This window comes from Saccostrea echinata, unplaced genomic scaffold (assembly GCF_033153115.1).
Source record: "Saccostrea echinata isolate AGI-Se365-2 ecotype Australia unplaced genomic scaffold, CSIRO_AGI_Sech_v1 ptg000013l, whole genome shotgun sequence".
Taxonomy (NCBI): domain Eukaryota; kingdom Metazoa; phylum Mollusca; class Bivalvia; order Ostreida; family Ostreidae; genus Saccostrea; species Saccostrea echinata.
In genome coordinates, this window is record NW_026889762.1 from 5274961 (window position 1) to 5298061 (window position 23101).

Here is a 23101-nt window from a genome sequence, read left to right on the forward strand (position 1 = left end):
CAGGGACATTGTCCATGATCTGTCTTACTGCTATAGATTTGTAAGTGTGTGGTTTTACAGAATCACTCAGTCATCAGCCAAGTATACAAGGAGAGTCTGACACAGAACCAGACGGGTTGATTCAGAGCATCACAAACAAACTTGGGGGAATTTTCTCTGATGACGACAGCAGTGAGGATGCGGATATTAGTGACACGGATGATAATGATGAACTGTTTGATCCCTCTTTGGATAAACCTGTATTTCTTACTCCTAAAGGGCCCATGCAGGCTGGAAGGGGTATATTGATTGTTGTTACTGGAATAGAAAATGCTTATGCTTGCATTTTATATAACCTTTGAATTAGCTATGCTGCATTTTCCCTGCAGATCAGATTTGGTTTCTTTTTAACCTTTTTTTACTCTTCATTTTAAACATAATGCTTGCCTTGTTTTGAATGCAGAATGTACAATTTATTTATGACATCAGTGGGAAAAGTAACTTTTTTGCATGCCATTTCCTATGGTGCTATTTTTTTGTTCACTTGAATTTTTTTCAGCATTATAATTATAGCATTCTCCCTTCATTACATCCTTGGCCTACCTTTTGTTGTTTTCAAACAGAAGAGTTACTTCCTGTCCTCACTGCTCTTGCTTTGCACCACACAGAGAAGGTTTAAATTTCTTGTTTCATTTTCCCCTCCCTAGATTTTTATGTACTTTCATTTTTATCCTTTTTGTTTTGATTTGACCAGGTTGCATGATTTTTATACTGTGGAAGTAAAGAGAAATAATTGAAAATAACTACATGTATATATACACTAACTCCTCATTCTTTTTTTTTTGTCCATGATTAAAGCTTTCATAAATTTGTATAGGAATATCAAAGCAATGCCACATATATAATAAAATTCCTCCTTGAACAATAAATTACTGCAGTTTTATGTTGTTCTTGACTTCCATGAAGAGAAATTGTGCAGACCTGTCCACTTAACCTTAAAATGTTTAAGTAACCTGTATTCCTAGTATGCTAACATGAAACATTGAGGTATCAGATGTATCCCTTGATTGTATTTGTCATTTCTAAATGGTTTCAAACATAAAGAGAAAATTGTAAATTGCTCATCTTCACGTTCAGTTGAAAATTCTGAACCTGTTTTAGCTCACTTCAACCATGTTTAGGTGATACTGGCTTTATCTCTCAAAAAGATTTATATTTGTTTAATCTGTAAACTCTTATTACCTTCTTTCATATATAGCTTTAGGTTTAAAAAGTGAAATCCTAGTGTTAAGAATCGTTTCCTATGACCTTTAATTGTACAGTAATGTAAATAACCATACAGTGGTTTGTTTGTATCATTTTCATGTAATTGTATCATTTCTCTATTTATTTTGATTACATGATTAGAATACCTAGAATAGCACTACACAATGTTTTTTTTTTTATTTATCTATGAAAAAAATTATTCAAAATTATTTTCACAAGGAGTGTTAACTTGAAAAAAAAAATCAAAGTTTAGAAATAAGGTGGTAATACTGACTTTAGAATGTAGAAAGAAAGAAAGTGTAATTTAAGAACATTTTCACCATAAAAACTTTCAGCAGACTTGGATGAAGTTGATGCACCACTTTTGACGTCAGAACAGGACACCATAGAGGAAGGAGAAGCAGGGGGTGATGTTCCTCAGTCTTATTATTTTATAATGGCCTCACAGGACCAACTACTCCTCAATGTCACCCCTCAGGCCATTAATGTACTGACTGACATCAACAAGGTAAATATGCACTGAATTGTCTACGGATTTTTCGTGTTTTTTTTTTTTTATCATGACAAGGTGCACACAGCGGGGGCAGGGGATGCTCGCTCCTCCTTGGCACAAGATCCCAACTCTAAATTTGAGGTCCATGTTTTCTCTGCTCCAAATTTGTATTATTTCATTGGACTTTCAAGATTGAATACTGTTCGTTATCTTCATATTTCATACAGATGTGACTTTATAATGTCCTCACAGGACTTATTGCTTCTTAATATCATCCAATGTGTAGGTAAAAATACAGGTGTAAATTTTATGTTGATTCACATGAACTTCTTATTACCATCACATACACTGTATCACACAGGCCAATAATGTACTGATGGACATCAACAATGTTAAAGTACAGGCCCAACTTTGTTTCTACTTAGTATACTGACCTTAAAGGACCAATGACACCCCAACATTTTGTGTCAATTTACTTGAAATCACTAATATCAGCTAAAGAAACTTTGGGGTTTAGTTTCAAATTGATAATACATGTACAAGGCAATTACCAGTAACAGTATGGAGTATTATTAAATGCTTATACCTAAATGCATCCTTTCTTTTAAATTTCTTTGCTGTCTTTTGCAAATAAATGATTTATAAATGAAGGTAGAATTTAAATACTGTAAGACATCTAATTTTTGTTTTATTATCAGGCCATGACAGCACCTGAGACACTGGAAATGGACACTGTTAACCTACCAGCACTACAGATAATAAACAAGGTTACAGAGGATTTTGACTATAATCAGGATAGAGAAACTTTCTGATATTAAAAAGAAATAACATTTTATGAACTATATTAATCTGTGGACAATAACACAAGATATGGTTGTTGACTCAGTTTCACATGAACATGTAAATTGAAAATAATTTCATGATTTCTTTTGGTTGTAAAAGTTTGAACTGTAGCATTAGCATTTCATTCTATTCATTCTCTTTAATGATTTAGCTTGGTGTCAATGCTTCAGTGACTCTGCATCCAGATGTCAAGGTAAATATAAACAAGATTAGGATTCACTTTATATTTAGTAGTGTACAAAATTTTCAAGTTTAAGCAGCTGCTGTACAAATAAGTGTAATTTCTAATGATTGAATGCATAATAGTGTAGAAATAAAGTTAACTTGAATAACAAATTGCATGACTGTAATTTGTTTTATGGCTCTATATGGAAGATATTCTAATTGATTTCATTGAATTTATTTCTCTCTGAAAAAAAAAGTAAATATACATGTATTTTGAATGTGACTATCTCACATTGTATTTTACAAATTCATCATGATAATATATTTTTAAAAAAGTAAAAAGAAAATTTTTGTAGATTCACCCAGAAAATATAGAGGGTTGTCAAGTGTACAAAGATGGGGAAAATCCCCCCGCTTGTGATGTTGACACTGTTGATGCAAATGGACTGGAAATTAAAAGGTTTTGAATCTTTTTTTCTTTTTATATATTGCACAAGCGTACATAATTATGCAGACTCATAATTATTATCTTAAACTCAAATTAAAGCCTTCTCAATCTTTATATCATGATTTAAAGAAAAAAAGTTTATGAGTTGTACACATCAAACATAACTAATGCTGTCCTGAAAATTAATTACCCATCTGTTTATAGTGAGACCGACGAAGCTGATGGACTGATCTCAAACATCTTGGGTCGAGTGGGTCATGTGGCAGTGTCAGCAGGGGCATATGTGTTTGACAATGATGAGGATTACTTGTCAGGACAGAATCTCAATATCAACAGGTTCAGACTTCATGTAAGTCAGCATCAAAAAGTTCCGACTTCAAATAAGTCAGCATCAACAGATTCAGGCTTCATGTAAGTCAGCATCAACAGGTTCAGACTGCATGTAAGTCAGCATCAACAGGTTCAGACTGCATGTAAGTCAGCATCAGCAGGTTCAGACTCCATATAAGTCAGCATCAACAGGTTCGGGCTTCATGTAAGTCAACATCAATAGGTTCAGACTTCGTGTAAGTCAGCATCAACAGATTCAGACTTCATGTAAGTCAGCATCAACAGGTTCAGACTTCATGTAAGTCAGCATCAACAGGTTCAGACTGCATGTAAGTCAGTATCAACAGGTTCTGACTGCATGTAAGTCAGTATTAACAGTTTAAGACTTCATGTGAGTCAGTTCAACAGGTTCAGACTGCATGTAAGTCAGTATAAACAGGTTCTGACTGCATGTAAGTCAGTATTAACAGTTTAAGACTTCATGTGAGTCAGTTCAACAGGTTCAAACTTCATGTGAGTTAGCATCAACAGGTTCAGACTTCATGTAAGTCAGCATCAGTAGGTTCAGACTTCATTTAAGTCAGCATCAATGGGTTCAGACTTCATATAAGTCAGTTTCAACAGATTCAGACTTCATGTAATCAGCATCAATAAATTCAGATTTCATGCAAGTCAGTATCAACAGGTTCAGATGTGGATTTAAGGCAGCATCAACAGTTTCAGACTTGAATTCATACAAGTCAGCATCAAGAGGTTCAAACTTGAATTCATATAAGTCAGCATTAAAATGTTCAGACTTCATTTAAGTCAGCATCAACAGGCTCAGACTTAATCTAAATCAGCATCAATAGGTTCAGACTGCATGTAAGTCAGTTTCTAAAAGTTCATGCAAGTCAGTATGAAAAGGCTCAGACTTCATGTAAGTCAGCATTGAAAGGTTGAAACTTCACATAAGTCAGTATCAACAGGTTCAGAATTCATCTAAGTCAGTATTAACAGGTTCAGACTTCATTAAGTTATCACTTCATGTAAATCATTATCAACAGGTTCATACCTCATGTAAGTCATTATTTATAGGCTCAGTCTTCATCAACAAGCTTAGACTTAATGTAAGTTGCATTGTTCATGACCGTTAGAATCCACTAAGTTGTTGCTTTACCTTCCTTACTCTTGCTCAACCTCAAGGGAACAATATACCAAAACAATTCATTAAATAGTTGTCAGTGAGTTATATTTGAAGTTTCCTAGCTACAAACACAAGATAGTATGTCAACAACTGAATCAGGTCATCTATGCACAGTTACACATTTTATGTCATCTCGCAGCTATATGTAAGTGAATATCAATGATAAGCTGCACTTGTGACAGTTAAATGTATTTGACATGTTAAATATATTTGACATGTTTAATATATTTGACATGTTATTTTCCAGTGACAGTTAAATGTATTTGACATGTTAAATGTATTTGACATGTTATTTTCCAGTGACAGTTAAATGTATTTGACATGTTATTTTCCAGGACTTGAGTTACTAATTTCTTTGTTTTACATGTGGATTCATTGATAAGGCTGTATATAGTTAATTGATGTGTTATTTTACAGGTGGATGGGTTCCACTTATCCTCCACTGTGTCACACAGAAGGGCCTGTCGCCAACTCATGCCTCTGTCTCCACACAAGGTATCTAAAGTACAACCTGTTTTAATTACATCACAGTATATAAACTTAGCCAGTTGTACTGAAATTTTAATAATCATTAACAGTAATTACTGCTATCATTACTAATTTGGACTTCTTTTGTTTCATACTTCAGCTATTATATATAAAAAATTACTATGGAGAGACTATAGTTTGAGTACAATTATATTTCTATTGTTGTATGGGGGTTAGGGGAGGGAGATAATGGAATAAATATTAAGAAAAATTTAAAACAATGGTTAACGTTTTCAACAATTTAAAGGGTAATAATGTTTTAGAATAGTTATTGACTTAATTTAATTTTCTTTCATCTTGTTACCAGACAGATCAGGTAAATGAACTTTAGAAATAGGCTCACCAATGTATGGCTTAGTGTTTGTTGTCATGCATGTTTATATCAGCTTTAATCTACTTGGGGAAAAAAATCAAGTTTTACATTGTTATGGCTTCTACCCCTGTGGAGTTCCAGTCCATCTTGTTCTGTGGACTCCGAGTATATTATTTCTGAATCAACAGATTTTGATTTTTGCATTCTATTGTTATGTTTTGAATGATGCTGCATGAACAAATAGTTAAATTTAAAGTAAAATGAACAAAACTGTACATAAGAATCCCTGTGTTCATTTAAATGTTGTTAAATTTTTTTTCAATATTATATAAATTATCAACTTTTGATTATTTTAATTTAATGTTTAAAAATTAGTAATATTTTGACATTGTGTATTATGTTTCTTTTCTCTGCTTTCCTTTAAAAAACATTAAGGTTTATTTTTTATTTTATGAATGATTTATGTCATTACTACTGAAGTTTTTTTTTTTTCTGTCAATTACAGCACAAGACAAAGTACTGGTACTTGTTAGACATTGATGTATGGCACGGAAGGAAAGTCATCAACTTCCTGTCTCCTCTACAGGTTAGTTAAGCGGGAAGGGGGGGTCATGTTAACCTGCAGAACATTTTGGGGGTGGGGGCATACATAAAGCTGATATGTAGAAATTCTTTATGTTGACGGACCAAATAACATTTATAAAGATGGTTAAAATTTTGTAATAGAGTGGGCCACATAAGGAAACATGCATGGATAATATAATGCACAATACCCTTTTTACAAAAATAAGAAGATTGCACCTCTAGAAAGTCATATTGATTTTCGATCAACATTTAAGCTTTGTTTTTTGATGAAATAATTATGTGGCATTAATATTTTATTATTTTTCAGATAAAGAATAACTTGGATATGTCCATGGATGTGTTCTGTAAAACTAAAGATCTGAAGACATACCAGGATGTGGAGAGTGACAATGAAGAGTTCTCCAAACTGGTTACCATAGAGACAGGACAGGTGTATAATGTCCCATTGTTTGTAGCCTACCATCTGGACTTGTTCTTGTGTCCCTCAGATAGCAGGTGAGCACAGTAGAACTCACTTAGAAGAAATTCTTGGTTATAAGGTTGTAACAATCTTTTCCACATTGTTCATATCATTAAAAATTCTTAAATAGATATTTATAATTTTGTTTATAAAGAACCAAAAATTTATGTTCCTTTTTAAGCAAGTTATTTTGCATTCATAAATTTAAATTTGTTTTGTTTTAAAAAAAAATTACTTATGCAAAATACTCAACCAAAAAAGTAGTAAATTGAAATACATGTACATGTACTTCCCAAGAAATTACATGATTTTGTGTCATTTGTGATCGGTTTTTGCTTTGTATTACAGCTACAAGATGACACAGACAAAGATTTGGTGGAAGGATTTCTCAGGGAAAGAAAAATCTAAGATTTATACCTGTCCTGTGGCAGAGGCTGACTTAGAACCATTTTATTTCATGGTGAGGAAAAATAAAACTATTGTTATACTGTGTGATATAAAATCATTGATGAGAAATTGTGAAATATTAATAATTTATTGTTCCACTGTAAATATTTTTAACTTTCTAAGATTAAAGATTTTTGTTTTATTTGTGAGTTGATATCGTTCTGTTTTACTTTAAGGTCATCTGTTCCGATGGTAGTAAACTGGTTCCCGCACAGACAGTACCTACAGGAGTCCCATATTACCAGCTGTCCTTAAGTCCACCAGTCATACTTCATAATTATCTCCCTTACAACATCCAGTACTCACTAGAGGTTAGTATCTCTCTTTTTGGAAATGTTAAATATAATATAGTCTTAATATGCTAAGTTTAAAATATGAATTGTCAAATTCTGCATACAACGGTAGAAGAACAGGTTCTGGGTATTTTCGAGATATGAATCTAAACACACATGCATGTTTTATTTGTAATAAAAGTATTTTAAAGACATTTTGGATTCATAGTTTATAGTTTATAAATGTAACAATGGACAGGTGATTTAAGTAGTTCTAAACTATGTCATTTAATTAATACAGTAACTGATTTCAAGTTTCATCGACATGCTTTATGTAGAAAATAATTACATGCAAACTTATGTACATGTACTATATATCCTAACACTAGAGCTATGCATATATAGAAATATGCCTCTCTTACTCTTACAAACATACAGCCATATAATGTCAGACATTTATAAAACTATATTTATGTCTATATTAAATCTGTTTGATAGCTGTTTTTAACTAGTTCTACTTATGATTAATTACAGGCAGCTGTGAGTATTATACAATGTTATAATTATATACACAGACTTTGTGAGTTTGGGAAATGATTTCTGATTAAGTTTCATTTGATACAGTATTGCTGTGCTATAACCACTCATTTCCAGAGGTTTAGAAATATAGATAATTATATTTCATGGCAGTACAATAGGAAAACCTTGGTTACAGTTTTTAGACTAGAAGATCTTTAATTTGTTATTTCAGTCTTCCCTGTAGAATGATTTATTGCTCTCTTTGGAGGAAAAGTGACAAAATATTTATATTTAGAATTTTTGGTTGCAATCCAGTAACTGTTGTGAGTTAAACCTGCAATGAGCTTAGAAAAGGAACATCATTAGTAGAGTTATAATAGGTGCTCTTTCCTAACTTACACTAGTAGGAGACACAAACTTGGTTCATCGTATCTGTCACCATATTTTGATTGATGAGGAAAAATGTTTTGTTTTGTGGGCAAGTGTACAATTTACACCACTATAAGTATTGTATATATATCACACAATATTGCAGCTTTAATCTGTAAAGAACCATATTTTTTTGTAATTAGTAATTATACACAATGCTTAGCCTTTTGTATTAATGGCACAGTCAGTCACATGATTTTAGATAGTTTGAAATGTTGATGTTTTAAAAGTACTTGTATTTATTATCAATAACTTTTTTAAAAAATATATATATGTTTATCGATCAGGACAAATATTTTTTTATTTAATTAAGATTATGATTTTAATTTTACTTGGGAAAAAAGAAAACAAATCTTGAGAATGTGTTTTAATTCTTGCATCCTCATTTCACTGATTCTTGATAACTGGTAATGGGTACAAAAACTCTAAGACTTCTGAATGCAGTATTAAATAAATGCAGTATTGAAAATAAAAACATAAAACTGATATTTAAAATAAAATCAGTGGACAAATTTATAGACAGTTTTATCTTAATATTAAATAAATGTGAAAGTTGTTTGCTCTAGTATTAAGCAAGTGAATTTGCTAATAGAAGTTATTTACTGTTATTTTGTTTTCTTTTCTATCACTAGGGGACACGGTCAGCCTTTGTGATGCTACAGATGGGAGAATCCTGTCATTTACACAGTGTGGACCTCAAACAGAGCTACAAATTACATCTACAGGTCTGTTATACTTGTATATGCATATCATGTAACTTTGCAAACTTTATCATTCTTTACATTAACCGCCGAAACATGGCTGAAATATTGCCGACTCGGCGTTAAACAATAAACAATCAATCAAACAATCTTTACATTAAATAACACTACAGTTGAATTTTAGTATCTCAAACACCATACTCTCGAATACCATGAATATGTCGAAGTGTTTTTGAATTCTTAACCAATCATTCTTTAATTATGTTTCCCTGAATATCTCAAATCCTTGGATATGGAATTCTTCTCTTGGTCCAACTGAGATTGAGATAATGAGGTCTGAATCAATCTATGTAAAGTCCTGCTCCAATTTTTATGACATGATTTTAAGTAATTAATATATGTAGTTTAAACTTAACACTTTTTATGACTTCACTGGTATGTATTAATTATGTATTAATTACAAAAAGATGACTCAAGGCCATCATTAAAAATATCTTTGTTTCCCCTAACCCGACCCGAAAATTTCAAGTTGAGTAGGTAGGTAGGTAAATTATTATTTTTTTCTGACAGCAGTTTTGAAAATACATTCTTAAAATTGAATAATATCTGTATAAATAAAAAAGAACAAAAGAAACCGATTTTTAAACCGAATATCATACAAATGAAATTTAACATGTATGGTAAATTAATTCACAAATATTATTCATTCGAACTTAATTTTAAATTTATTGAAATTGAATTTTTACAGAAAGACAAGATTCGCAAAACTCAACCATCGGCCATCCGAGTATATTTTTTTTAAACCTACTATCATCTTCGAGTGCTTACACAGATAAAATGTCATGGGCCTCGCATGGCGCAGTAATTCTAGTGTTTCGTTTTGGAGTCACGACGTAATTCAGGAGCTTATTCTAAGTCACAGGTCCCGGCATGGGGCGTGGAAACTGGTCAGTCAAATGAGACCGTAAAAAACGAAGGGCCATGCAGTGTCACAGTATACATGTAGATGTTGGCACGATAAAGATCCCTTACTGATGCTTTACATGTATGACCAATGGCCATAAGTGCCGAGAAAAAGTCTAAATTAGGAGCCCTCCACCAGGCAGGTGTTCAAATGTTGTCGACCCAGCAATTTTTAAAGGTATTTTAAAGCACAGAAACAACCTATTTTCAAGGGCCTAACTAAAGAAAAGAAAAATACACTGGACGTCTCAGGAAGCCGTACCATACGCCAACTTGAAAGATTTCAACACTATTTGAAAAGAGAGTACCTGTATAAACAATATTTGATTCAACCAAACCATATCTAAAATGATTAAAGTTTCATATATCTAATGTTATAGTCACGAAGTTTACCCCATAAATAAAAGGAATGAAGAAACAACATCCGAATTATATTTATCAAGATGAAATAATTATACAACGATATATTTACAAATCCTATGGTCCTATATAGTAAAAATAGAATCATACATGAAGTGTTTTTTAGGTCAAAACGAATGAAATGCAGTGAAATTTATTGATATGCATACACAAAGTGGGCCCCTCATCTGCTCCTGAGGCAAGCTTTGTCATGCTTACTACGTTCGTTAATTTTAGAAGACACATTTGTAAATACCATCTGAACACTCCTTAGTCATGGCACATTAATTCACGAGATGTCTCAAGAGTGTAGGATTCTAGTTAAAGAGGTATAATAAGATTGATACATCGCCGTTGTTTTATAACACTAAATAACCCTCTGTGGCCACATGTTGTGGGCGCCAAATGAGAGTAAAAACAAAAGTCGCCATTCTGATAAAAAACGAATTTTGATGAAATTGTATTTTATAAAGTTGATAAACAATAAAAATAAATATTTGAATAATCTTATTAAAAAAACTTTTCAGTCAGCACGATTTAAGTGGGTCGGTCACGTTAGGGGAAACAAAGCTATTTTTTATTTTGGCCCAATCTATATTATTTATGTACAAAGTCTAATTAAATCACATCATTCAACAAACATGGACAATCTTCAGTAAGTTTTAAAACAGATTTCAAGGAAATGATATAATAAGTACCATTAGCAAAATCATTTTGTCAATATGGTATACATCTCCAGGTCATTTCTTGATTTTCTTTCACAGATCCAAGATTATCAGAGTATAGACTGGACAGGGGTGTATGAAATCACACAGGCCTTGGAAGAGTTCAAGGCTGTCTCCATGGCACCATATGACTTTGGTAATGAGGGAAACAACAACAAGTATTTGACCTTGACTGTTCATGCCACCCAGCATTCTATGGTTGACCTCTATGTATACAGTCCATACTGGCTGGTCAATAAAACAGACCTGGTTATTCAGGTCAAGGTGAGCAATTATAACGAATCTGTACCTGTTTGATATATCTATTTACCTGTTAACATTTCCCATGCATATCATGAATTATAGCATTAGTATGTTGCTTGTTAGAGTGTGGATTAAGAAGGGGGGAGGGGGTATATAGATATTACATGTTGTGATTTTGTTTTTGTAGGGGAGGGGAATCTTTAAAAAAAATTATACTAAATTCTTATAGTTTGCAAATATTCAGTTCAATTTACATGCATCTCAGCTGAATATGATTTTTTTTCTGCAGGGTTCTAAATCAGATGCTGTGTTTGATTGTCCATCAAACCTTACTTCTCCTGTTTTATTCCGATTCAAGAAAAATAGACCAAAGAAGGTACATGTAATATTGATAATAGGAAAGAAACTAAAGTAAATTCTTTTCTTTTTGAGATTTTTATAGATTCCTAATAATATGTACTACATGTTTTCCCTGTTTTGATTGTTAGGCGAAGATAAAGGTGTACAACTCTCGATGGTCACAGTCGTTTTCTCTGGACACAGTAGGGAACTCTGGTGTGGTGATCTGTAACGACAGAGAGAGGAAAACTAAGTATAGGGTGAGTAACTTCTAAAAGGCCAGAAATCTATTCACCAGTGGAAAAAAAATCTATGGAAAGAACTTTCATTGCTTATGCCTTTATTGAATGTTATAAAGAATTTCCTTAAAATCATAAGTAGTGTAACACTTGCTAATATTAATGGGAGAAACACAACATTTATATATATATATATATATATTAGTTGATAGCCCCATCTTCAGAAAAGAGATGGAGCTTCTTTCTTGAAGCTCTGATCTATAAAATAAAATGTAAATTGAATTTGAAAATATTAAATGAAAATATTTCATTTTGCACTAACTTCTATCTTCCCAAATAAAAATTGTTTTCAAGGCATATACATGTAACATGTTGTGAAGTTTTATGCTATTTTGTATCAAATGTTTGTTGTTTAACGTCCCTCGACAGAATTTTTCACTCATATGGAGATGCCACCACTTACCAGTGGAGGGCTGCAAATTTATGCCAGGTTGTATGTCCGGCACTCAGGGCCATTGAGCAGTGAAGGATCTTTTTCATGCCAACATCTACTGTGACACGGGACGTAGCTTATGCTGTCTCATCCAGTCTTCACGTCCCCGTATCATTTGAAATTGCTATATAAACCATTTTATGCTTTGTTTGCAGCTGATGCTCCAGTTCCAGTGGTCTGATCTGAAGCTGACCAGAATTGTGACCATCACTCCATTCTTTCTGGTGGTCAATAAGTCCTCTCGTGGTCTGAGGTATATGGAGGAGAATGAGACCACAGATCTGTGGCTGGACATCGCAGAGGGCGAGGTAAGGAAGATATAAAACACAGAAATCATTCAATATATAATATATATTATACATGTTAGCATAAGTGTGAATTTTGCATTTAACTTCAAAATACAATGACAATTTAAAAAAAAAAAAACTTGATGATAATTATTGATTGAAACCAATAATACAGGAATTCAAAAGTTATATATACTTTCACACATTCTTTTATAACTATATTGCATTTATTCATCAAGATCACCTATGTCGTTACAAAAAAAATGAGAAGGAAAATATTTAGAGCCAGACATCTTAAAGGATTTCAACTGGAATTGTGCATTTCATTTAGTAAGCTTGTCATTGATAGTAAACTTAATTTTCAGTGTAAGCCCTATTGGCCAGCCACATCCAGTGATAAAATGGTGATTAAATACAGTGACAGTAACATTACATCAGAACACTTCCCAATCAACAGTCTCCATAACACTGTGCTGAGGATGGAGAATGGGGTAGGAACATCTATTGTAGCTTTATCATTTTATCAAAATCTTCTCTCTTTACAATTATTATTACATGTAAATACAGTCGACTCTATGTACCTTAAACTCAGTGAGAGTGAGATAAAGTTTGAGCTATATGAAGATTTGAGATATTGAGGTTAAAACACATAAGTGTAATGTATTTTGGACTTCCAACTCCCTTAACTGATATATCCGTGTCATGGTATATTCATGATATTCAGGATATCAGTATACAAGATACCAAAGTTCAACTGTAAAATTAATATAAAAATTAAATTCATCTGTGTCAGCATTCAACAATTTAATATGAAGATGATCGTGTACTCTTTTCTCCTGTTATAAAGTAATTTGTTGTTTCTTCCAGACGGCTATATGTGTGGAGGTGTCGGGGGGACTAGAGACATCCAGGACTATCTCCTTCTCTGACTATGACATCGGTGATGCTCCTGTACAGATAGAGAACCTGTGTGAGGACGTCTTCATTGTCGTCAGACAAAAGTAAGATGTCTAAAGGGGCCTGATGATTGAATAGTGTAGTTCATATTAATATCTAGAAGGAGGCCTGGAGGATATAGTATTGGCTTCCATTTTGGTTTAAAAGCAGTAGGAACATATGCATGTATATATTGTTTATCCCCCAAAAATGAACACGTTTTTGTAGGGGCCAGCACCAGATGACAGTGTTGGGAGAGAACCAGTCTATACTTTATACGTGGGACAATCCTACTGGTACACGCACACTACTGTGGAATGTTTATAATGGAAAGAAAAGTCAGGAGTCCGAAATAGACATCACCAAGGTTAATGATAAGACATTTACTAGAAATGTGTTGAATGAAGCTAGATTTTATTAGAGTTTACTAACAAGTGAATCCAGACCAAATTAATTCAGCTTCATACAACCAAAGAGAATTAACCTTTCATTTTAGATCTCAGTTAGGTAGTTGGAACTTCTTCTCTTTGTTCTCATTCGAATTTAAACTAAAGCACAACAGTAGTCAGACTAAGATATATCCTTACAGGACAGCTACAATCCTAAGCGTCTGACCGTGAAGTTGGTCCAGTCCTCCAGTACGTATAATTATAATGACGTCACTGATGGACGTGTCGACTCCAGTCCTGAAGGTGGGTTTAGAGCCTTCATACTGTTGCATCCTAATAAAACCATCTGTTTTAATATTGACATTTTAGCTCTTTCATTCTTTAAAGGCAATGTTTTTTTAAATTCCTACTCTAGCAGTACAGCCATATGGACAAACACAAGTGAAAACTTAACTTCTTTGAATAGTGGGTCATAAGTTGAATTATTAAGAAAGTTTAATATCTAATTATAGTCCTTATTCAGATTAATGTGTGGAAATTAAAAGAAATATAATAAATTATAATAAATAAATTGAATTTCACACTGCTTGCAGTTTAACTGTGATAAAAAAAAATGTGTTAATCAATTATAAAGTAATTCAGACCAGTCCTTTTTATTTGTGTCCGTGCAATTTATGTTTCCAGGTAAAGTCCCTAAGGTGGTGCCAATTTTGAAAATGCAATTTATCTCTTAAAATTCTTTACTGCTGAGGGTGTGATGATAAAGTTTTCTTATCAAATTTACATGACATTGTGTATAATCCTAAATCATTATATGTTTGAATTGATTGAATGTGTGATATACAGATGAGACAGACCCTGGGGAGGAAGAGGAAGAAGGAGGGGACAGTGTTGATGGGGTGGATCTAAGATCTAGACTGAAAACAAAGGCTTACAAAATGACAATATACTGGGTATCCTTCCTGGACAGACAGCAGAGGGTGGTGCTATTTACACAAGACCCTCGAGTGGCTGAGGCCGCAAGAATGGTAAGAGTTAAAAGAAAAATATTTATTGTTTTAATTGCCAATATTTCTATACAAAAGGCCAAAGAATAAGGATATTTATTATCATGTTTTTTGAGGTGTTTAATGTATAAATTGCAAATTGTTTGTATAACTTGCTTGAATATGTAATTGTTAGCGAGATAAGTAAATAGGAAGACTTAAAAGGGAAGACTTTTGGTTTTCTTAATAGGTTTATTATTTTGCATGTTAGATAGTCAAGTATTGTCCACATTTTTTTTATTCATTAAAAACTAAATTGCACTTAACCAAATTTTCTCTTTGTTTGTGAATTGTCATAATTTAATTCCAGTTAGGGATATTTAAAGGTTGCATGTGCCAGCTAAAAATGCTTTATTTTTTATTTGTTTGCCAGAATATACTTCGTACAAAATATAAAAACACACAAATTTTTACAGAAATTATGAAAAATAATATTTTTTCTGCACTTTCAATTTTATTTTTTTAATCTTTGACTTTATTATCTAATCCATATAGAAAACTACATACATGAAAAATTTAAATGTGAGTGATGGAAAAATTTTGAGTGATATTTTTTAGTTAATGAAATTTGTTTTGCGATTACCTTTGCCACTTGTAAGCTAAAAATTTGCATCATTTTCCAAAATTAACAGTTACAGTGTTGCTATTATGCAGGTTTTTTCACCTGGAATTAGATTAAATTTATTATTTGCTTTCCATTTGATGTGTTTATTAGTTTGATGAAGTGCATGCATCTTATATTCAGCACAGTTTGAAAGCATATAGCACAATTTACATGTGATTTCTTAACAATAATTTTGATTTTTAACTCCCTTGTTCATTTAAATATTAATTTCTTTTCAGAAAACAAATTAAAATAATATTTCTTTTAAATACAATTTTGCCTTAGCATTTCAAAGCATATTTCCATTTGTTCAGTAGCTTATTAATACTGGGGTGCATAGCATTATGTATGTCTTTTATGTACAGTAAAACTTGTCTAATCTGTACGTTGTATATTCCAAAATCCTCCCTAATACAATTATGTTAACTCTAAGTCCCTTTCAATAAATTCAATTGTTTAAAAATATGTTAAGTCCAGAATGTTGTCTAACTGGCACATTCCTTTGGAATCATATGAGTCTGGATTAGACAAAGTTTACTGTGTAATGTGCTACTGTAACAGCATTTTGATAATTAAATGCTATTTTTTTGTCGTTGATTTATTATTTAAGGCTCATTGCTACGGAGTTAATTCTCCACACTCGCATCGGTTGCTGCCTACGGTAATATAATATTGTCTTCTCAGCCACAAAGCTTGATGCAGCGCCATAGCTTTATTAACAACTGTGCAGAACTTTTTAGACTTCAAGTAAAATTTCATTCCTAAACAGATTCATTTGATAGTTTCCTTCAGTAGAAAAGAATGGTTTATGAATGATAGTTTATGAATGGAATCTTGACATCCCTATAAATATTGTTAAATGTTAAGATAGAAGAATTGAAACTAACACATCTTATTGCACATGAGAACTGTGAAATTAGATTGAGCAATTATTAACCTTGTCTCACAGGTGTAGAAATTTACAGCATGATATATTTTTATCGTTTTCAAGAGATTGATTGATTGATAACGTTGTTTTACGTCCCATTTGAGAATTTTTCACTCATATAGAGACGTCACCATATAACAGTGAAGGGTTTCAAATTTAGACCTTTACTCAGCACTCATGGCCAATAAGCAGTGAAGAATCCTTTTCGTGCCAACGCCTGTCATGACACGAGGCCTTGATTTTTTAAAAGGTCTCATCTGAAGGACCTGCAACTTTCACTTTAAAGTTCCGAGCTCTTGACAAAGGAACAGTTGCTACCTTTTTTATCGACTTAGGTCAGTCACGGCAGAGATTTGAACTCATGACCTTCTGGTCACAGAGCGAGCACTCTACTCACTGAGCTATCGTGACAGTGTTTTTTTTTTTTTTGTTGTTTTTTTTTTTAAAGAGAAATATGATTTTAAGAAGATACAAAAATATGCAAAATTTTGGGGATAAAATTGAGAACCAAGAAGATTATGCCCCTTAATTAACATACTTCATTATAATGAAAATAAGGCTTGCTGATTTTGTTTGATGGATAGGTGTATGTAATTTAAAGTGTTGATGTTTACTACTTAATGTATCATACTTGTACAGTCATGTATTCCTGTATTTAAATTCTAACTCATAACTGCATGATTTGGGGAAAACTTAACTTTGTCCCAAAACTCTTCATGACTTGAACATGCAGATGGATAGAGTTTTCTTGATTAACATGATTAAGCAGAAAACATCTCTACATTATACTTGAATATAATATATATATCGCAGGTGATCTAGAAGCACACTTAGGCTAGATTTAGGTACCAAATTTTTAGCAAAAAAGCACCATAGCATCGACTACAACATTAGTTGCTTTAATTGCTACTTGTGGCTTATTACTATGTAATGAAATAATTTAAACTGATGTGCATTGCATTTTATGATTTAAAGTACATGAAATACATATCAATGAAATATATGTCAACATGCAATTATACTCAAATTTTATTAGGATTAATTTCAAATTAATTAAGACATTTAATATCAATGATTCAGTATTATTTACAAGTACATTGAGATATTAAAATTATTATATTTTATTTAGTTAATTTTGCATTTTATTTTTCATTTCAGAAAGAGATCTTAAAATTTTCATTATAAGTGTTTTATTAAATTTTGTGATTTAAGAAAAAAAAATATTATTTATAATCTCATTTATGAAAAAGATCAGTTTTCCCTAATCATTTTATTAAGTGATTTATATGAACAGTATCTTTTGTGCATTAGATTTCTCTGAATTATATATTGAATCAGATACATTAAATCATGATATACTCTATATATTTTATATAAAATGTTATATTCATTTGGTATTTGTGATAATTTTAAGGATTTTTTTTTATTAATTTGATGTACTCATTCGAAAAAGGAATACAGATATTGAAATTTTCCCACCAATTTACAGATGTATGAAGGAGAACATGTGACCTGGTTTTCCTTGATTTCATTGGACGGTATAACCCTCTCAATCATCAATGGAGTTTATGAGGAGGTGGCTCTGGTTAGTTTGACAAGTCTGCCAGCTAGTTGGGAGATTGAGGTCAAAAACAAATGGAAGATGTTGGAGGATATCACCTTGGTAACCTGGCTGGAGGACCAGTGGAAGAACGGTGTGGATCAGGCCAGCTGGGATACCAGAATAGAGGTAGGGAATTATGGGTAATATACATGTATGATGCAGATTTGGATCAGGCCAGCTGGGAAACCAGGAGAGAGATAGGGAATTATGGGTAATGTGATGCAGGTTTGGATCAAGCCAGCTGAGATACCAGGAGAGAGGCAGGGAAATGTGGGTAATATGTGATGCAGATATGGATTTTATTTTCTTGATCTGTGGGTAATAGTAATCACCCACCCAGTTCAGGCCTATAGGAAGCAATTTCAGTTGGGGGAGTGGGGGCACAACCAAACATTTTCAGTTGAGGGGCACTACCAAAAATTCAAAAATTCCTTGACAAGAAAAAAAATAAGGTTATCAGATGTTATTGTTGATAGGGCATAAGCATATAGTAGCTATGAGTTCTAATATTCTATATATCAAAAAATTATTGTTGGAGGGGGTGGTGTGGGTCAGCCCCTCCCCCTAACCGTGTTTCTGACGGCCATGCAGTCACCAAGTCCAATGGCGGAAAAAAAAATTTCTTATCTTTATATCTGGAAAAATGAATCTGAAACATAAATGAAGTTTTGTTAAGTTACAATTTTTTCATGATTGTGTGCAGGAACATGCATTCCTCTAAGAATGAGAAACATTTTACAACATGTGGATATATTGTTGACATTGAGGTGGATTTTAAGAACATGAGAATGACAAAACCCTACATTGGAGACCTGAGAAGAGTTGCCTACCCTGGTCTGTATTTCCAGCATAGGATGTCCGAACACCAGACTCTGATACATGCCAGAATATACAAAATACAGGTATCTTAAAGTTTATAATGCTAATACATTACTTATATTGTTAAATAAACAGAACTTAATGAGTGAGACATGTTAATTGTACAGATTCATGTAGAAGAGTTTATATGTATAATGATAAGTTCTAATTATACTAGCATGTACAGCATTGTTGCATCCCATTCTCCCAACCAGAAGCAAAATATTTATATGTAGTTTGTTGGATAATTATGATTTCATTTGCTCTAGATTGATAACCAGTTATTAGATGCTTACCATCAGACTGTGTTAAGTTGTGTGCCTACCCCAGGCTACCTCGTGAAGAAGAAGGGGCCTAAACCCTGTATAGAATTTGGAATGATTAGACGAGTTGTACAAGAAAATAATGTTGATACATTTAGGTGAGTGCATATTGATGAATTAAGGCAAATTTTGGCAATAGGAAGATTTATATACATGTACATTGGATATTGAAATAAGCCCAATATACATTGTACATTATTGAGTTTAATAACTAGGCAAAGTAATACCTTTATGCATAGGAAAATAAATTTTAATATGCAACAATGGTGAATGTGATGTTTTCAATTTACAGACAATTTCAGTTAATCCTTCAGGAGCTAAGATTGGCTGTAGACTGGGGTTTTATTGAGTCTATTCAGGATACATTTGCTGATCTAATGCCAGCTGAAGCTACCGAGGTGAGAATTTTATATCTGTATATGTTAGAGGTTAAGCTCTGATTCTTTGAGATGTATAATGTAGGTGACATACTAACTTTCAGCAGTATATACATATATACATCAACTTGAAGATAACATTTCGAGTCTTAACTTTACATCAAGTTAAGGCATGTAATATGTCAACCACACAAGACATGTCGTGTTACAATGTAAACCACACTAGTTATGGTGTTCATGTATAGGCATCTCATTCATGTTATAATCCTTAGTAATGAAAAAAAAAATTAAATTTTTAACATGTGGAAAAAAATAAATGCTAATTTTTTGCAATTAGACATTATTCATCTTTGCTAGACAAGGGTTTTTGATCTGCTACTCTTGATCCTCACAAAATCCTGACTTTTGACAGCACAATAAGCCAAGGGTTTGTGAGGAGAGTAGCAGATCAGAAACCCTTGGCTAGCAAAAATGAACATTAGTATCTCTCCATTGAATATGTACAATGAGTTAGACATGATTGTTTGAAACCACTTGAAAACAAGAATTTGCAAAAACATCAAATTAGTCCAACACTGCAGTGCCGAATTATATTTATGAAGCAAGTAGATATTAGATGTTGCATTTAAATAACACTTATGTTAATTTAGTAGAAGAATGTTTTTTTTTCAGCAAAATATAGTATTAATTAACAATTTCTTTTGTTAGAGTGCCAAATTACAGTCTGACATTCTTGTTGCTCAGCGGCCTCTACAGGAAGTAGCTGAAGTCATGGTAACAGTTATATGTTAAAATAATAAATACTGGGTACCATAGAAGAACACGAATGTGCACAAATTTTTCAATTAAAAGATATATTATTTAAATGCAAAAAAATTATAATATGTTCTTATGAAATCTGTTTCAGGTTGAGAGACAGCCACATAGAATTTTCTTTGAGATGTTCAAGATTTCTCCAATCAAGGTTATTATAAGTTCAGACAATGGATTTCTTTGCATTTCAGATAATATCATTTCTAAGTGATTTAAATGAACTGTGTCAGTTTATTTTTGATTTGTTTATTGTAATTTACTTACTGGAACTTTGTATTTCTAGGTCCATGTCAGTTTCTCTTTGAGGGGAACCCCCCACCTGACTAGGGATGTCCAGCCAAGTGTTGCATCTGACATCAAAGGATTCCTCCGTAATTCTATTGGAGCGACCTTCACAGAGGTCAAGGACATTGAGCTCAAGTAAGAGACAGCAATAAGAACCTTGATAAACCACATTATCAGATTGTCATCTGACACTGTCTGTAAATTTTAGAATGTAAATAGCTTTGTTATACTATGGAATTGATTTTTAAGTTTCTTAAAGAAAACAAAGATCTGGTAATTCTTTTCGGATTCATGCTATAATATTTATTTACATAATTATCTTGATTTTTATCATTTCCATCTGATTATCAGGTTTTAGAATACATATGAATCCTGATTTCTATAATATTTTCATATACACATGCTAGGGTTTTAAATTGGTGAATACTGTAATTAGGTGTATTTCTTTCCATGGGGTCATAATTTCACCGAATCACAATTTCTGTTCAGTCAGTGGGTAGAAAAACAGATTTCTTGAATTCCAAATCTATGTATTTAATGCACTTAAATTATGCTGTGACAAATTTCCACAGAAAATTTGTGACTGTGTACAAAGTGTAAATTAAAACCATGCAGAAAAAGTTCATCTACATTACATATGATCCCTGTACTGGATAACTTTTATTTAATTGACAGACTGGGTTTCTTTGAGAGACGAGGTGTCCTCCTCTCCTCCCTACAAATGCAGACCCAGGCCCTCTCTCACTACCGCCAGCAGCTCATGCTCCAGATCTATGTGGTTATTTTTGGTCTAGATGTTCTAGGAAACCCGTATGGCCTCATCAAGGACATCACAGAGGGTCTGGGAGAGCTTTTCTATGAGCCTTTGCTGGTGAGTTATATTTTATGTAAAAGAGATAAAAAACATTGATCAATCTCATAAATCCAGTATACGAATAACAAATGGGGCACGAACAGGGACCCCTTTAAACATAAGAAGTGGGATCAGGTGCCTAGAAGGAGTAAGTATCTCCTGTTGACAGGTCACATGCCCTGAGCCCTTTGTATTGATCAAGTAGATAGAATTATCCTTAGTCAAAGGACAAGGTATGGTAATGGCAGAATCTGGCTCCTTGTTTGATGTAAAAATCAGAACACAGTTAAAATTGTGATAGTTTGTTGTTAAGAACTTAAAATGATGCTTGTTTTAAAACCAGTACTAATTTTGATTCAAAGCTTACATGGAGGCCACAAAAGTATGCAGAAGTAGGACATTTTCCTGAATTTCCTCAATTCTCGTGGAATTTAATCATCAAATTTGAGATAATTTTCACTTTAGGAAACATAGAGCACAAGCTTGCCTATCTGAGATTTTTATACACAAGATGCATCTGATACTAGTGTATGAAATGTATAAATTTGGCAGATAGGCAAGCTTGTGCTCTATGTTTTCTGAAGCAAAATGTGTTGTAAAATCGATGAAAATTTGCATAAAAATGAGAAAATTCGAAAATTGACATATTTTCTGACCTTCCTGTGACCTCTGTTTATCCCATAACTTAGAACCAATCCTCATTTTGTGACAGGGGTGTGAAGAGGTTTTTATTGATAAACATCATTCTAAAAGACACCCCAAACCAGGGGCCATAAAAGGGTCTTAGCCTATCTTGTCCTTTGGTATAAAAACAAGGACAGTCACTTTGGTATGAAACAGGTCAGACAAAATATGACTCATTGAAAAGCTGTGTTTGCAAACAAGGTCAATATAATAAGGATCCTAGAATTTGTGAAATGCTGTCTTCAAAAGAGTTTATTTAATCTCATCAAGTCACATATACTATCAGTCTAATTGGTTTGAAAATTTATCCATACTCTCTTGTGTATCGAATAACTTGGAAGACATGTAAACACCATATGCAGGTGATTATGAAATATTACTACATACATGTAACTCAGGAAAATTGACAATTGAAAAGCTTACAGTTTAATATTTGTCCTTCTTTGCTCATGTTTCAAGATTATGCCAGGTTGATGAAAAAGTACATTTCTGTAATGTAGGTATAAGTTTAGTATCCAGTTTAATGCAAGACCACAGTAAAGTTCGGACAAAATTTCTGACTTAAGCAGGGGGCCACAGTAAGTGGTTCCAAAATCTGTGAGATTTAAAACTGTACAGGAACAATCAAAGTGAGATTTGTTTCTCATGGGACCGTTATTTCAATTAAGTTTAACAGCTGAATATTTAGTATACAAGTGTTAAAGAAAACAATCAAAATTTTTGTGAATCTGTAAAACTTTATCTCAATTA

The 23101-nt window shown here is 32.7% G+C and overlaps 1 protein-coding gene across 1 annotated transcript in view; it reads left to right on the forward strand.

The window, feature by feature from the left end:
- Positions 1-23101, forward strand: part of LOC133186386 (intermembrane lipid transfer protein VPS13A-like) — an 82950-nt gene that overhangs the window by 53048 nt on the left and 6801 nt on the right. The window contains exons 48-78 of the mRNA XM_061321643.1: positions 61-281; positions 601-652; positions 1584-1753; positions 2437-2505; positions 2733-2774; positions 3103-3206; positions 3399-3543; positions 5128-5214; positions 6057-6137; positions 6444-6631; positions 6945-7056; positions 7220-7354; positions 8896-8988; positions 11091-11315; positions 11584-11670; positions 11783-11893; positions 12521-12673; positions 13018-13143; positions 13520-13653; positions 13817-13955; positions 14178-14280; positions 14824-15005; positions 16238-16288; positions 18045-18284; positions 18926-19060; positions 19286-19437; positions 19632-19737; positions 20425-20490; positions 20624-20680; positions 20813-20949; positions 21490-21685. Of these exons, the coding sequence (XP_061177627.1) occupies positions 61-281; positions 601-652; positions 1584-1753; positions 2437-2505; positions 2733-2774; positions 3103-3206; positions 3399-3543; positions 5128-5214; positions 6057-6137; positions 6444-6631; positions 6945-7056; positions 7220-7354; positions 8896-8988; positions 11091-11315; positions 11584-11670; positions 11783-11893; positions 12521-12673; positions 13018-13143; positions 13520-13653; positions 13817-13955; positions 14178-14280; positions 14824-15005; positions 16238-16288; positions 18045-18284; positions 18926-19060; positions 19286-19437; positions 19632-19737; positions 20425-20490; positions 20624-20680; positions 20813-20949; positions 21490-21685 (3899 nt within the window). The remainder of the gene's footprint in view (positions 1-60; positions 282-600; positions 653-1583; positions 1754-2436; positions 2506-2732; positions 2775-3102; positions 3207-3398; positions 3544-5127; positions 5215-6056; positions 6138-6443; positions 6632-6944; positions 7057-7219; positions 7355-8895; positions 8989-11090; positions 11316-11583; positions 11671-11782; positions 11894-12520; positions 12674-13017; positions 13144-13519; positions 13654-13816; positions 13956-14177; positions 14281-14823; positions 15006-16237; positions 16289-18044; positions 18285-18925; positions 19061-19285; positions 19438-19631; positions 19738-20424; positions 20491-20623; positions 20681-20812; positions 20950-21489; positions 21686-23101) is intronic.